The sequence below is a fragment of the Akebia trifoliata genome, chromosome 4 (assembly GCF_017979445.1).
Source record: "Akebia trifoliata isolate Shusen 1 chromosome 4, ASM1797944v1, whole genome shotgun sequence".
NCBI classification, from domain to species: domain Eukaryota; kingdom Viridiplantae; phylum Streptophyta; class Magnoliopsida; order Ranunculales; family Lardizabalaceae; genus Akebia; species Akebia trifoliata.
Genome location: NC_141378.1, coordinates 11,243,763 through 11,259,331, shown reverse-complemented (window position 1 = coordinate 11,259,331; position 15,569 = coordinate 11,243,763). Strand labels below are relative to the sequence as shown.

The 15,569-nt window shown below is 34.6% G+C and overlaps 1 protein-coding gene across 1 annotated transcript; it reads right to left on the bottom strand.

Moving 5' to 3' along the window:
* Window positions 1-468: 468 nt before the first annotated feature.
* On the bottom strand, window positions 469-15,270 carry LOC147403755 (putative protein phosphatase 2C 12). Its single transcript, XM_086439472.1, has 9 exons — window positions 14,364-15,270; window positions 8,967-9,138; window positions 6,728-6,881; window positions 6,575-6,638; window positions 5,495-5,602; window positions 3,667-3,792; window positions 3,350-3,576; window positions 2,625-2,827; window positions 469-1,085 (listed from the first exon to the last, which is right to left on the bottom strand). The coding sequence occupies exons 1-9, from the start codon at window positions 14,559-14,561 to the stop codon at window positions 1,051-1,053; spliced, it is 1,287 nt and encodes a 428-aa protein (XP_086295598.1). The 5' UTR covers window positions 14,562-15,270; the 3' UTR covers window positions 469-1,050.
* Window positions 15,271-15,569: the final 299 nt, after the last annotated feature.

The window sequence follows — 15,569 nt, the reverse complement described above, 5'->3', positions numbered from 1 at the left end:
ATTAGTCTTTTTTTAAGTGGGTGTGACAGGTAATTTCACTATTTATTAAAATATAACTTTTAAGTGGGTGAATGAGAAAAAAAACAAGTGGGTGTAGATACCCCACCCCTAAGAATATCCTTCCAACTTTATTATCTTTCATCTTTTACCACCTTTCAAAGCCCTCCGACATTATTGTATTTCCTCATTTTTCAATAATATACCTCTAACTTTATTGCATTTTCTCTACTATACTTTTTTCAATAATAGCCCTCCAAATTCATTGCTTCTCCTCTCCTACTCCCTTAAACCCAAACAAGATCTGGCACTAGACAACTCTAGTTATATATAAATCCAAATGGATTTAAATTTTGCTAGGATAGTCTGCAAGATATGTATTATTCATTATACCTTGGCAATTGGAGAGTCCAACATGAACCAAGATCACCACCCCCCATCCCATTACCACCACCCAACCCAAATCAACAATTGAAGATTCAAGCCCTAATATATTTCATTAGAGAATTCAGTACAAACTCAGATTGAGATACTATATGAGACTCAGCTATTCAATCTTTCCACACTGAAAATCTCTTTCGGACCTAACAAATCAGTGTTAATTTTCAGCCAACTCTCTATATGGTAATATTACAGTGAAGGCAACCTTCATTGAATTTTTAGCTCTATAAAAATAACTCGTATACAATGGGGGGAGCGAAACCCAGAAATTAAAGGGTGGTTTTGTCGTAGAGAACTGCAGAGGACCAACAAGTCTCACAAATCCTAGAAGAGGACTTCAAATATTAGAAGCTTTTCAAATATCTGAAGAAGCTCTCAAACTCTGGACCTCCGTATTTGAAATGGAAAATCTAGAAAGAATCTTCAATTTGGTACTGAATTAGATGTTAGAACGAATGGATCAGGCGAACTTCAAACCATGATGAGTGACTGAAAAAATGATATTAATAACTTGAGTAGACCCTGGATTTTCCAGTACTGGTCAGCTCCGAAACATTTGTTAGTGCCAATACAATTGCAAAAAACCATGTCAGATGCTACCACAAGAATTGGCTAGTCACTGTCGCTACTATTTCTAGATGTACGATCTGAAAAGAATGAAAAAAAAATTGAGTGAATTCGGGGTCGGAGATATAACAATTTTAAATAACGGAAATTAAAACCCCCACCCCCCCTAAACAAAAAACAAAAAAACAAAACAAAACAAAAAAAAGGTCAGGATCCAGTGACTCATGAAGATATGACTCGCGGAGAGAAAACGCATGATCCCAACTGTTTAAACCCAAAATCCAATGATTAAGATTTATCCTCGAGATAAGTATCTCAGAGATGTATGTTATCAGGATATATATATATATATATGGGAAATGTTCAGCACCAAACATTTCCCATATATATTGCCCAACCATTTTTGTCCTACATGGGTTAGAAGTTTTGGAATTGACTGATTTTTTGTGAGGCTGATCTCTACGGTGAGGAGATCATCATCACCAAAAATCAGCCCATTCCAAAACTTCTAACCCCATCAAAAATGGTTTACAAAAAATGGACGGTCCACAATTTTTCAACTTGTAAACATGGTGAGGAGATCATCCTCACCAAAAATCAACCCATTCCAAAACTTCTAACCCATGTCGGACAAATATGGTTGGGCAAAATGTTTGGTGCTGAACGAGACCCTATATATATATATATATGTGGGTGCGTTCAGCTGACAATCTTAGGATGACAACATTGGTTAACAAAATTTGTCCTATATGGCTTGAAAGTTTCAGATTGGGCAGATTTTTTTGTGAGGATGATCTCTATGGTGAGGAGATCATCCTCACAAAAAATCAGCCCAATCTGAAACTTCTAACCCCATCAAAAGTGGTTTACAAAGTTGAAGAATTGTGGTTCGTCAATTTATATTGTAAATTCATAAATCACTTTTGATGGTGTTAGAAGTTTCAGATTGGGCAGATTTTTTTGTGAGGATGATCTCCTCACCGTAGAGATCATCCTAAAAAAAATCAGCCCAATCCGAAACTTATAAGCCATAGAGGACAAATTTTGTCAACCACCATTGTCATCCTAAGATTGTCAGCCAAACGCCCCCCATATATATATGGGTCCCATTCGAAAGCCAACGTTAGGGAGACAACGCCTTTGTCCTATATGGGTTAGAAGCTTGAGATTGGGCTGATTTTTTGTGAGGATTATATATCTAGACCATTAGATTTTGTGTTTATACAGTCAGGATCATGAGTTATTTATTCTTCATGAATCACCAGAACCCGACCCAAAAAAGGCCAAATTTCTCATTAACTATGATAAAAATACTAATCTTTTAAATTTACCAGAAACGAGTTAAAACGTTGGACTGTCCAACATTTTAGAAACTCGCTCGATAGTCCAACACTTTACGTTGTATTTTAAATAAAAAACACCTAAAATAGCCCCCTGCATAGTAAGGCCTTCGGGGATTCTCTCATTCAAATTCGTAAAATATGACATAATACGCACAGTCCAGCAATTCATTTTTTGTAATTTTTAAAAAACTATTATTTTATAATAATTAACTAGAAATTTGACCTTATTTTGGTAATTTTCTGTTTAAAGAAATAAAAAAAGGAAAGTTGGCATACCTCCCGATGTCCCTTTCCCTTCCATGGCTTCTTTCTTCGCTTGGCAACTAGAACACAGGAAAGGTCCATTCCAAGGACGCAATTTTCCTGGGTTTGATGAACCGGCATGTACAGAAATGCCCTCTTTCGGTTTCATCTCTACCTGACAAACTGCACACATGAACAACTTGAACATGTTGCAGAGGGGATATTCCGTATCTAACCTGCAATTCATACAATACATGTTTTGTGTCAAAAGGCCATGTTTGTTTCCCTTTCTTCACATGAGCAGCCATATCACTTCAAGATAGAGAACAAAATAGGAAAAAAAGACGAAATTCAAATAAAGCTCGTAAAATAATAGTCTATGCTTATTATCAACAGCTGTCATTGGCACCCCAACTTTTACTAAGTGAACAGTTGAGAATAAGTAAAAAATTGGGGTGCCCATAAAAGCTCTCTCATTTTTGTTTCTATAGTTCTAGTTTTTGGGTTTAGGATTTTATATGAGCCTAATCATAATATTAAACAACTACTAAAATTTTTTGACCAAGTGTTAAAATGTTTTGTAATGTTGAGATTATAATTTGAGCCAAACCTTTGTAATGTTCAAAGAGTGTGTTCTAATCTTTAATAGGGGTGCGATAAATAATTTAAGAAATTAGGGTGTAATAAGTAAAATTTGGGGTGCTAGTAGCAGCTCTCTGTATAAATTAATTATTAATGATAACCTGCAAAGTACAGACCTGTCTGCAAGCATCGCAGATCCTTCCTCAAATATTTCCTCCACCACATCAGGCTCTAAATATTCTTTATCAAAAGATGATTCGGATGGCCTTTTTCGGAAAATGGACTTGAACACTCCCTTTCCCGGCTTCTTTGGTGGTAAAGGAGGTTCTATCCTCTCTGGAGGCAATATATCTACCACAATGCAAGTTGTATCATCTCGAAGCCCTTTTAACTGCACAGCCTCCTGAAAATGTAATTGAGGGGGATCTAGAAATCAGTAAAATACAATAAGATCATCAGCAAATAGAGAAGTTCAATTTGCATTATAGAGTACTTTAACAATTTGAGCAGCGGCAACATCTGGTGGCATCCCACGGCAACAGTTCAGAGCCATTTCTGAGGTCAACGCATCCCAAACACCATCACTTGAGATGATAAGGCGACCTCCAGCAGTAGATAGCTGTAACAGTGAAAAAATAACAACTTAATGTGAAGCAGAGGGAAAAGAGAGAGAGAGATGTTATTGCGACCCCAATTTTTACTTATTACACCTCAGTTAAAATAAAGAAAATAAGAAAATGGTTGAGAATAAATAAAATTTGGGGTGCCAATAGAAGCTCTCACATTTTTTTTATTTTTGCTAGATTTCTATTTCTTGGGTTTAGGATTTTATATGAGCCTAATCATAATTGTAAACAACTACTGAAATTGTTTGAACGAGTGTTACAATGTTCTGTAATGTTGAGATTATAATTTGAGTCAAACCTTTGTAATGTTTGAAGTGTGTGTTTAAGAAGTGGTAAGACTTGTGGAGGTTGTTCCCAGGTCCTAGGTTCAAACCCCTTGAACCCATACTTCTTATGCTAACTCTTAAAAATTAACAATATTCCTGTACTAACCAAGCATTTACCTATCAAAGAAAAAAAAACGTTTGAAGAGTGTGTTTTAATCTTTGATTGGAGTATGATAAACAAATCAAGAAATTGGGGTGTAATAATTAATCATTGGGCTGCCAATTGAAGCCCTAAAAAAGAATGGGAAAAAGAAATAAAAAATGGTTTTTTATTGTTAATGACCACCAAAAGTGATGTTAGCTCAGAACTGAGAATCTATATCACATGCATATAGTAAGTGGAAAATGCACATTGAAGTAGAGATCCAAATGTCAATACCAGACAATTACAACAAAAAACCACACCCTTCTTCATTCTTACAATTAACTGAACTCCATAAAATGAATATCCACGATAAGTGTGACAACCAAAACATTTTCTGATCTGTGTAGTAGTTAGTACTTAGTAGTAACTAGTAAGAATGAGTATGGTCCACAGTGTTTATGGAAATTTCTCTTTGGTTTTATTCATGTTGATAATAGCTATGCATGCAATGTGTAGCATACTACTATTTAATGCATAAAATACTAATGTCTATCACTGTATAATGCTTAAAATTACAAAATGCAAACCAAATCTTATGATCATATACTATGTTTTTATTCATCAGGTGTATTGCATTTTTCTTTTTTCTTTTTTTCTTTTTTATTTTTGAGGAGATAATAAGGGAGACCGATGAGGACATCATAGCCATATTTGAGTGTCCAATGGCCAAATTTCAACTTAGATTTTATTTTATGTAATCTTTAGAGGTTTTAGTTAATTTTCTGTTTTGAGTCTTATCTTTGGGTATATTTTTATGTTTTTTTAGTCCTTAGTCTTAGTATACTACTATAGTTGTTCGTGGGTTGTTCATGGGTAGTTTGGTAACTTTATAATGTCTTTTTATTAATTATCATGGGATGAAAATTTAAGGGAGAGAAAGCAACGAAAGTTAGGGTATTTTTTAACAAACACAAGAACCTGATGGTCTAGTGAAGAGATTCCCCATTTCAAAAGCATCAATTTAAATTCCAGCTACAAAATAATAATAAAGAGCCTCGGATGATGGTTTTTTTTTTTTTGGAAGATGCTCGGATGATGGTTTGTTTATAAAGACTTATAAACGAGAATGAATCAGAACAGATAAGTCTCAACATTGTTGCAATGAATGGAAAATTTCTATATCAGGAGTTGTTTATAACCCAGTCCAAAATAATCACTATGTAGAGAAAAATGATATTAGAGACGATTAAATTTGATGTGCATGAGGCAAAAGTAGAGGGACACCTTCACTTGCTTTACATAGGGGACAGGAACAATGAACTCGCCAACATCCATATCTCCAATAGATCTTGAAAGACATAAGCCACCTGGCCAGCATCTTAGAGGGCCAATCTGAAAAATTGATTTTGGCAAATAGATAACGTTCTTTAGCTCAATAATTACCGATTAATTATTTCTAGAATTGGGGTAGGAAACAAATACATCCAACATAGAGAAACTTCAGAGAATGCGATTGTTAGAAACATGCTTCAAGAAATAATCTACTACTAAAGGTATATACTAATAAGCCTAAGCATAGTGATAAAATTCTCCGATTTTTTAGAAATCAGGATTAATTCATGCTTCTTTCAATCGGCAATTTTATCCCGACTCGTTCACAAAGCTTTGAAAAAATATTTTTATATTATATTTTAATAAGAAATTTCGTAATCTTGTTTAATATTATGTAAAGTAACAATATATTTTTATTTTTATTTTCCAATTTTTTCTTGATTTTTATTTTTTTTTATTTTTTGGAAATTTTCCCTTGCCAAATTTTCCCGAATACCGACTTTGTCACTATGAGCCTAAGCACCACTTCCAGTGCCTTATTCATGTGACATGCGGTTGGCAATAGATATAATATCTTTATATCTTTCTACATAGCCTCACAATCATTTATGGAATAGCTTGATGGCATCATGCATCAGTTTCTGAGTTTTTTCATCACATGAGAAAAGGTTTTGTCCACAAAGTTGGTGCAGAAACAAATCTAAATTACCACACCCAGTCATCATTTCGGGCTCTGGCCAGTAACTCAATTGATTGACGACACGTAACACAACCATGAGGTTCAGGGTTGATCCCAGCTAACTCAACAAAATTTAAAAGTGTAATTACTATTGGAATTGATACCGCTAATCGCCACTAGAGAAGCAGAGATAAATTAAGTTTCAACACTAACAGTAACTAAAAAAATAAGTATTTATTTTTATATTGAGGCCATTAAATGTTAGCCACCTTTTGGATCAGCCACAAACCTAGCGTTGTATTGGGGCCATTAAACTGCTCAAAGAAAATACTCTAAAGGTGTAAGAAACATACTTCAGCACCACCACCAGCGTTAAGCCGTCCAACCTCACCCCCACTTGCCGTAATACGTTCTCTCCTGTTGAAGTATGAAGAGACAAACCCTAATAAAACAATCAAATTTATTTCTCTAGTGAAGAAACCCAGGTATTAAAATCTGAAACTTACTCGTCTTCATTGCATTCCAGCCTATGATCTGCAGATAATGTATAAACAGAACCTTCAGCAGATTCAAGTATGCCATAGGAATCACCTACGGATGCTACAGTTACGACCCATCCATCTATTATGGCAAAGGTGACAGTTGTTCCTGATGTTCGTGCTGAAAAAGGAATCACGTTATCAATTTAGAAGTATCAGATATCCCAATAAAAATGCAAAAATAAATAAATAAATAGTTCTCCCTAGAAACTTCAAATGCAATGAGAATGGGGAAGAAAATTGAATTCACATAAATAGTAGAACATGAATAATGGTAGCAAAGTGAACAAGAAGTTGGATACAAGCAAATAAGAATACTAAATAGGCAACTTAAGCCATCTGACCGCTTTAAAAATCAAAATTTGATTACTTCAACTATTAGTGACATTATACATGATATTCATATATAATTGGGTGCATTCGGGGTTTGGTCTTTAATTATGTGAAATTAGGGTAGAATAGATGATTTAAAGGTTTAGAATTAAATTACGTGAAATTAGGGTAGAATAGACGATTTAGATCTATTATCACTTATAATTAACACTTTAGTAATAGTGGTGAAGGTTTAATAGAAGAAGAGAGTAGAGGACCATGTGCATGATTGAGAACGTATGCCCCTCTTCTATCACTTGTTCTCTTTTTTCTTCCTTCCTTTTCCTCTCTTATGAAACCTAGGAATTAACACCACCTTCAAGAAAGAAAGAGAGGAAGGCTAAGAAGATAAGACCTATCATTGATTGTTAGGTGAGATCTCTTGAAGTAGATGTTTGCCTGCATTACCATGTAATTTTAATTTTCTTCGTTCTTTTTAAAAGTGAATTTGCAGTTCCTTCCTTTTACATGGAAATATTAAGACCAAGAGGTAAAATTAATAGCAGTAAAGATATTGCTGGCTGCACGGGTGGTATTGTTTCCATGGTATTGAAAATAATAAGGTACGCCCCGGAATTGAAAGGTTATGCATTTGAATGATTTAAAATTTCTTCTTTTTATTTTTTATTTTTTATCCAAGTGAATGATTTACACATTCCAGTGGCTACATATACTTTACTTTGTGAATTTGCGTCAATTTTTCCAATAATCACAAAAGTGGGGAAAAAAAAAAAAAAAAGGCACGTCCAGCTATTATTTAGAGAGCGTTGAAAGCCTAGATTGAGCATAAAAGGAATGCAGCAGATAATATTGTCTAGACAATGGACTTGGACCAATAGCTCAGTTGGTTGACATTTTTCCAGGCAACTTTAAAGTATTAGGTTCAAGTCTATCTTACCACCAAAAAAAATGAAAAAATGTCCAGACAATAGGGCTTCCCCCAAAGTGGTGACCATTACATTTGAATTCATTAACAACATGGTTGACAAAAACAGAAACCAAAATTTTGTAGATATCATACTATTAAATTTCGACATATTTCCCCGAAATATTTCCATTTCCACAAGTTCCGACATGAAATTAAAACGACGATTTCTGTATGTTTATATTTCGGTGGAAATCACTATTTATTTCGTGAAATATTTCATAAATAATGAATTTCGATATAAATAATCAAATGTTAAGTATAAAAATGTAACATTTCAGTGGAAATATTTTGATGAATAGTAAACTTCGACCAAAATATTTATATATATATACTCAAAAGATTAAAAAAAAGTATATATATGATAATGTGAGAATGTATATTTTATAGGTTATAATAAGGTGACAATTTTGTCCACTTAAGGAAGTGGTACATACAAAGTATTTAATTATTTATAGTTACGTGTTATTATTTTTCTTATTTCCAACAAGCATATAGTTGTTTTTGGGACTCTTAGATACTCATGCAAATTTGTAACAAAATGTTACTAATATTTATTTCCATAATTCATATGATTGTTTATTATAGTTTGATGACTTACAAGTGTGTTTTCATCTAAGTTTTAGTGTTTTCTACACTTTCAATGAAAACTTCCTCAAAATTTCTATCATTTCCTAATATTTCCATCATTTTTTTTTAAATTTTATTGATTTCTACATTGATTGAAATGTTTCCAAGATGACCGAAATAGAAAACGAAATCGAAATTTAATAGCTTGGTAGATATAACAAAAATATGCATAATTCTTTGGTGACTGGTGAATAATGTTGAATATATTGCGCAATGACGATGGAATTGAATCAACACATACACATGCTCATAATGATCGAAATAAGGCTTTACACATACCTTTCTCTTGAAAATCTTTGTCTGTTTTCACAAACCCAGCAACCAAAGCCCTTGGCAATGCTGCTAGCCATTCATCTCTACTAAGATCTGTTGGAATAGCACCCAAAATATTGTTCAGGAGATTCTCCTTAGAGTAAATAGCAGCAGCAGATCCATTGTGTCCGTCAAATAGCTGCAAAAGTTTAAATTTGGCAATCTCATAAATCCAGCATAAATAAGCATTTTGAATAATCCAAACAAAAGATATTACTTTCAGGAATTAGATACTAACATAAATTCAAGTGGAGAATGCAGTTTCTTTGGCCACTAGCATGAGACACAGAGTTGGTTAGTTCCCCATGACATAACTTGGTCTTCCCTTTGGAGGCAAGTTATAGACCAAGGAAATAACCCGGTACTAGAAAGGTTTAGAGAGCTGCTATTGGCACCCCAACTTTCACTTATTACACCCCAATTAGAAATAAAGGAAATAAGTAAATGGTCGAGAATGTTGAGGTGCTAATAGAAACTCTCCCTTATTTATTTACTTATTTATTTCATCCAAACCTTTGTAATGTTTGAATAGTGTGTTTTAATCTTTAATTGGGGTGTGATAAATAATTTAAGAAATTGGAGTGTAATAAGTAAAAGTTAGGGTGCCAATAGCAGCTCTTAAGGTTTAATAAAAGATTGGGTTTGTTCTAAAGGTAAGCTTATCTAAAGGTGGAAGACTTTTTTTAGGATATGTTATTTATTTCTATTTTATTATTTATTATTTATTATTTAGGATACGTAGCATATATTATTTTAGTAGTTTGTTATTTTAGAAGTCTAATTAGTAATTAGAGTTTTATTATTTTAGGTTTCTTTCTATTTATCAATTTAGAAAGTTTAATTATTTTAGGAGTCTTGTTTTTCCTGATTCGTTGGAGTCAAATTACTTATATATTGGAGAATGTAATACATAATTCTCAATCAATAAAAATAAATAAATTAGTTTGGACTTAGGAGGAAGATCCCCCTTGAAGTGGATCAAAATTGTCCATAAGATCTAGGATCCTATCATCTGGTATCAGAGCAAAGATCTTGGTGTCAAGATGGTGATTGTTAAAGAGTTGAGTGAGAGAATCAGCTAGCTTGAGCCTCGGTTTGATCAACTAAACACTGATGTTCACGAATTGAAAGAAGGGACGCGGGCAATTCAAACAACCCTGGAGCATTTAGTTGTAGATCAACCACTAGTTTGGGAAGCGCCACGTGCTCCTGCTAATGTACAACAAAGAGTAGAAAATCAACAAGGCAGCATAGCAATACAAGGTCGTCCGCTTCGTATCGATTTTGCAGGATTCGACAGAGCTAATCCAAAAGGCTGGATTTTTCAGGTTGAACAATTTCAACAGTTGAACGACTTGGCCAATGAATAGATGATTTCCTTGGCCTCGGTTCACCTAACCAGAGATGCTACAGCATAATATCGTTGGATGACTCGTTCAATTGGATTAATGTCATGGGCACAATTCACTCGAGCCTTATGCTCTCACTTTGGTTCGTGGGAATTCGTAGATACGGACGTGACACAAGCTAAACTCAAACAAACTGATATGGTTTGCAAATTTAAGGGCCTATTTGAGAAGCTTGCCAATCAAGTTACTGATTTACCAAAGTCATTCTTAATTAGTTGCTTTATCTCGAGGTTATATGACGAAATACGTGCAAGAATTCAGTTACTTAGGCTTACGTCACTAGTTAAAGCATTCAACTTGGCTATTTGCCAAGAAGAAATGATTAAGGTAACCCAAGAATTTTCTTTGTGCCGACCAACACTTCTTGATCCTAAAGTGCCTCCTAGGCTTCCTCCTATTAATCGACTTTCCCCGACAGAGCAAGCGGAGCGGCAATCAAAAGGTCTTTGTTTAAATTACGACGAACTATTCAAACCGGGACATCATTGCAAGAAACCTCAACTAGTCCTTTTGGAGGTTGATGCAGACACGTTGAAGGACGAAATTGCTTGTGAAATTTTTCTGACTTGAGGACAAGTCATTTTGAAGGGGGGATGGATGTTAGGATACATTTTTTATTCGATTTTTATTATTTATTATTTAGGATACGTAGCATATATTATTTTAGTAGTTTGTTATTTTAGGAGTCTTGTTAGTAATTAGAGTTTTATTATTTTAGGTTTCTTTCCATTTATCAATTTAAGAAGTTTAATTATTTCAGGAATATATCTCTCCCGATTCGTTGGAGTCAAAATCCTTATTGAAGAACGTAATACATAATTCTCAATCAATAAAAATAAATAAATTAGTTTGGACTTTGGAGAAACATCCCCCTTGAAGTGAATCAAAATTGTCCATAGGATCTAAGGATCCTATTAAATTTCTATATCAGTAGCACTCTGACAAGCGTCCTATCTAAGGTTCGATTGTAGACATTTCAATTATATGAATGTGACTATCATTGGAAAGCTACAATAAAGTTTGGTAAGTGAGGGCGTCAAAATACATCATCCACAGTTCCAGTTTGTTCACTTTGGGTCCCTACTTCATCCTATAGCACTAGTGTGTGGAAAGGCAGATAAAAGTGTGGAAAAGAAGATAAAGGTTATAGTTTGGGTACAAGGATCCTTAAAATTCTATTCAGATGGTTCTTATGACCTTTTCTCCCTGAGGCACTCTTCTTTGGAAGTTATCTCCAGATTCAATTTGTCAATGCCTTTGGAAATGGTGGAATGCCTACACCTTCCAAGAGAAAGAATCTAGTTTAAAAGACATTATACTAAAGATCAGGCAACTATATAGTATTGGGCATCCATCCACCAAGATATGGAGGGCATTACCATTCCTATAATTGCTTAGAAAAATTATTTTTTGCAATTAAAAACAAAATAGATGCACTTTTTTTATGGGACCGACAACTAGCAGGTCACAATTTTCCAGATGCACCCCAATCTAATTTTTTTTTTTTATTATAAAATCTCTATCTTAATCTACTAGTAATACGCACGGTCTTCCTTTAACCCACTTCATCCTTTATGCTCCTATTTCTTAACGTTGCCGCCAATTACAATCGCAAGCATCTTCTCTTGGCATCGCAGCCAAACAGATGGAGTGCAATAGGTAGAAGAAAAAGTTGAAGACGATGATGGAGTACAATCTTTTATCTTTGGAGTGATGAAGGAAGGGTGGCCAGCAGCAGCACAGCCAAGTGTAGGCTTTGGCAGATTAAAAAAATAAGGAAGAAGTGCAATTGTTACTAGGTGATTTGTAACTAGTCGGTCCCTTTTTTGATAGGTTTAAAAAAATATAAAAATAAAAGATACATTATCACCATAAAAGCTCAAAAAATTAAATCTATAGCCATGGTTTAAAATGTTGTTTCGATTCAATATTTCGACTTTTTAGAAAACCGAAACAATACTGAAACATTCAAAACATTATATTGACTTTTTAAAATATTCTTTCATAAAAGATTGTGGTCAAGGGGCATATAATAAGTTTCAGAGCACATGACTTCTCAAATATTTACAAAGTCAAGGGCATTTCCTCGATAAAAACACAATTGCTGCCTGTAGCCTTTGTTAATTTTAGAAGAAAAAAAAAAAGGAAAAAAACCCTGAAGAAGACAAAGAAGAAGATGGCTGGGGATTTCACCATGAATCCAATGATGCAAGTCTAACTACGATGAATCAGCGACTTCACCCAAGTTCCTCTCTCTCTCCTCTTCTTCTTCTTCTCCTTCTTCTTCTTATCTCCCCCTTTCCTCCTTCTCCTTTGTTTTTTCGGAAAAACTACTGAAACATTGCATATTTTCGATTTCACTCAAGTTTCATCTCGGGATTTCGACAAACCGAAATGTTTTGTACAAAACAAACTGAGATTTTAAACCATGTTTATAGCTTTAATTTTTGTATGTTCATGCTACTAACAAACCTGTGATCATAACTTCACTGTGATACAAACATGTGCTACCATATTCGCTCATACAACACTGAAACACAAACCAATTCACGGTTCAGTTCATATTGGGTTTGTGAAAACAACGAACACATTCAAGCCCCTTGGGGTTTGGTCAAAATTCGAGATACATTGTGGAAAACATCTAATCTCTCTAGAATTTGGTTGATACTAGTTGTACCCATGTGTGTTCAAAATGATGACATGCCCCCTTGACCTAGGTCTTACATAAATGACCTAAATGCCCTCTATGAAACTACCTCTACAAATTAGGTTTGTTTTAGAATGTTGATCAGTGAACCGTGAATGTGAACGCAACCAATACACCAAAAATACCTAGATGTTAGTGTTGCAAAAAGTTAAACCCATATCTCTTTGTGATTGTAAAATACCACCAAGCTCCCCTACTGACGTCCGTGACGGCCCATTCTATGACAGCTTTTGCAGGTAGTTCTTTCCCCAAGCCGCCCCTTTCACTAATGCCTTGGTGCCCAATTTGTAGCGCTTTCACATTATATCCTTCTATTGGGCCTCCCCCGGGAATCATTTCTCCAAGTCACTCCTCTCGAGGCTTGAATCCAAACATGGTGTTGGCTTTGATACCAACACAAAAAATACTAGGCCTGGGTATAATTGATGGGGAAAGTCAAACCCATAGCTCTTTGGGCTCGTAACATACTTAAATTCCAGATCTTTTTTTTATGAATAACAATTTATTAATAATAGAATAGGCACTACTACAAGAGGAGCAAAGAAAAAGTTACAAAGAGCACAAAGACTCTCATCTAAACACAAACTCCTCAAAAAACACTCCTTTAAAAGCAACAACTAACTTTCACAAAAACAAAACAAAACAAAACAAAAAAAAACCACCCTAAAACATGCAAAGATCATCTCCTAATGAGATCTCTCTACCCCCATTGAAGATTTTCTTATTTCTCTCCTTCCAAGTCCCCAGCAAATGGCAAAAGGGAGAAGGAACCAAAAGTGTCCTTTTCCTACCAGTGAAAACATTTTGACTCCAGCATTGAAAGAGAAACTTGGTTAACTTTGGAAAGACCCGGCTAATTTTTAAAAGAGCTAAGAAATGGGACCAAAGCCTGGTTACCAAAGGACTACGCAATAGAATATGATCCACCGATTCACCATGGGCCTTACAAAAGTAGCACAAAGTTTGGCATAGCAAGCACGAATTTTTGAATCTTGTGTGTTCCTTCTCAAAGTTGTAAGCGTTCCCTAATCCTCTACATGAAACTTCCACACCCAATTAACCAAAAGTTCTAAATTGTAGATTTCAGAGTAAATTTCCGATATTCCACAAAATAAAAAAAATAATAGAAGCAATACTACTTCAAACCTTAAAAAATTCTAAAAAATCAACATAACCCCATCTAATTGTAATTAAAAACAATACGAATTCTCAAAGAAATATAGAATTATGCACCACCACACCACTTACCGCAAAAACCGAAAATGTAGTAGACCCATCACCAGGTACCTTTTCGCATTCTGTCATCAACAACGTAAAGTCCTCCCCTTTCTTTCTTTCCCCAGCTTCCCCATGTTGGATTTCAGGTTTCTCGATCTTCTCGCTCGTCGATTCGCGCTTCAACAACACCCCTAATGGGACCATTTGATGTTCATTCTTCGTGGACATTGTTTTCCCCCTCAAATCCCCCCAAAAAAAGAAAAAAAATTATCTTTTTAGGGAAAAGTGTCCACCACTATTGCGTCGTGATTCAATCAAAATAAACCTTTATACATAATTGAATCCGTAATTCTTCCCAATTCTAATCAAAATCTCTCAAAACCCCATTAAATCGAAGTTATGAAACTCATTTGAGAAAGCGGAGAAGGAAATAATCGAAAGAAAATAAAATCAAATAAATTGATATTCTGTAATTCAATTTGAAGATAAGAAACGGAGTTTAATGGAGATAAAAAAAAATCAAATGAACAAATTCCAGGAGAAAAAATAAACATGGAATTTTCAAGAAATTTTCGAAATCGAAAAGAAAATCTGTGGAACAAAAATTTGAATCACAAAGAGAAAAAAAAATTAATTAAATTTTCTCTTTGAAGGAGAGAGTTGAAAGGCGCTTCCTTTGCCCCTCTTTGTGCATGTGCTGACATGTAAAAAACGCATCCGACTAGAAGCTGGCAGGACATTAACGTGCGCTTCATGTGGGCTAACATGCACTTGTAGGCGCACCACAACGAGAGATGTTTGTCCACTAAACGTTCTTGCATGTCTTTGACCGCTTAAGTCTCGTCGTTGCTTGCGTAAAAAACTTTGAATATCACGTAATAATTTAAAGAGCTTCTATTGCCACACCAACTTTTGCTAACGCCCCCCACCCCCCGCGCGCGACCGGGGGCGTACCAAATAGAATTTCTCTATTTAAATCTTGTAAAATTTCTTTTCCAACTACATCTAAATTGTGTTTATTTAAGATCTCAACTTTAAGATCTAACATGCATTTATAATACTTCATTTTATTTGTGCTAGACAATTGAGTTATATTTTTATATGGACCACATGTTCATTTGACACCCAAAAACATGATCGGATGTCACAAATATTTTAAGAATTAGAATGACTTGTTTTCACTTTTAAAATTTGGGAGTTCAACCACCGTTAATTTTCTAAAAATTAGATTGAAAA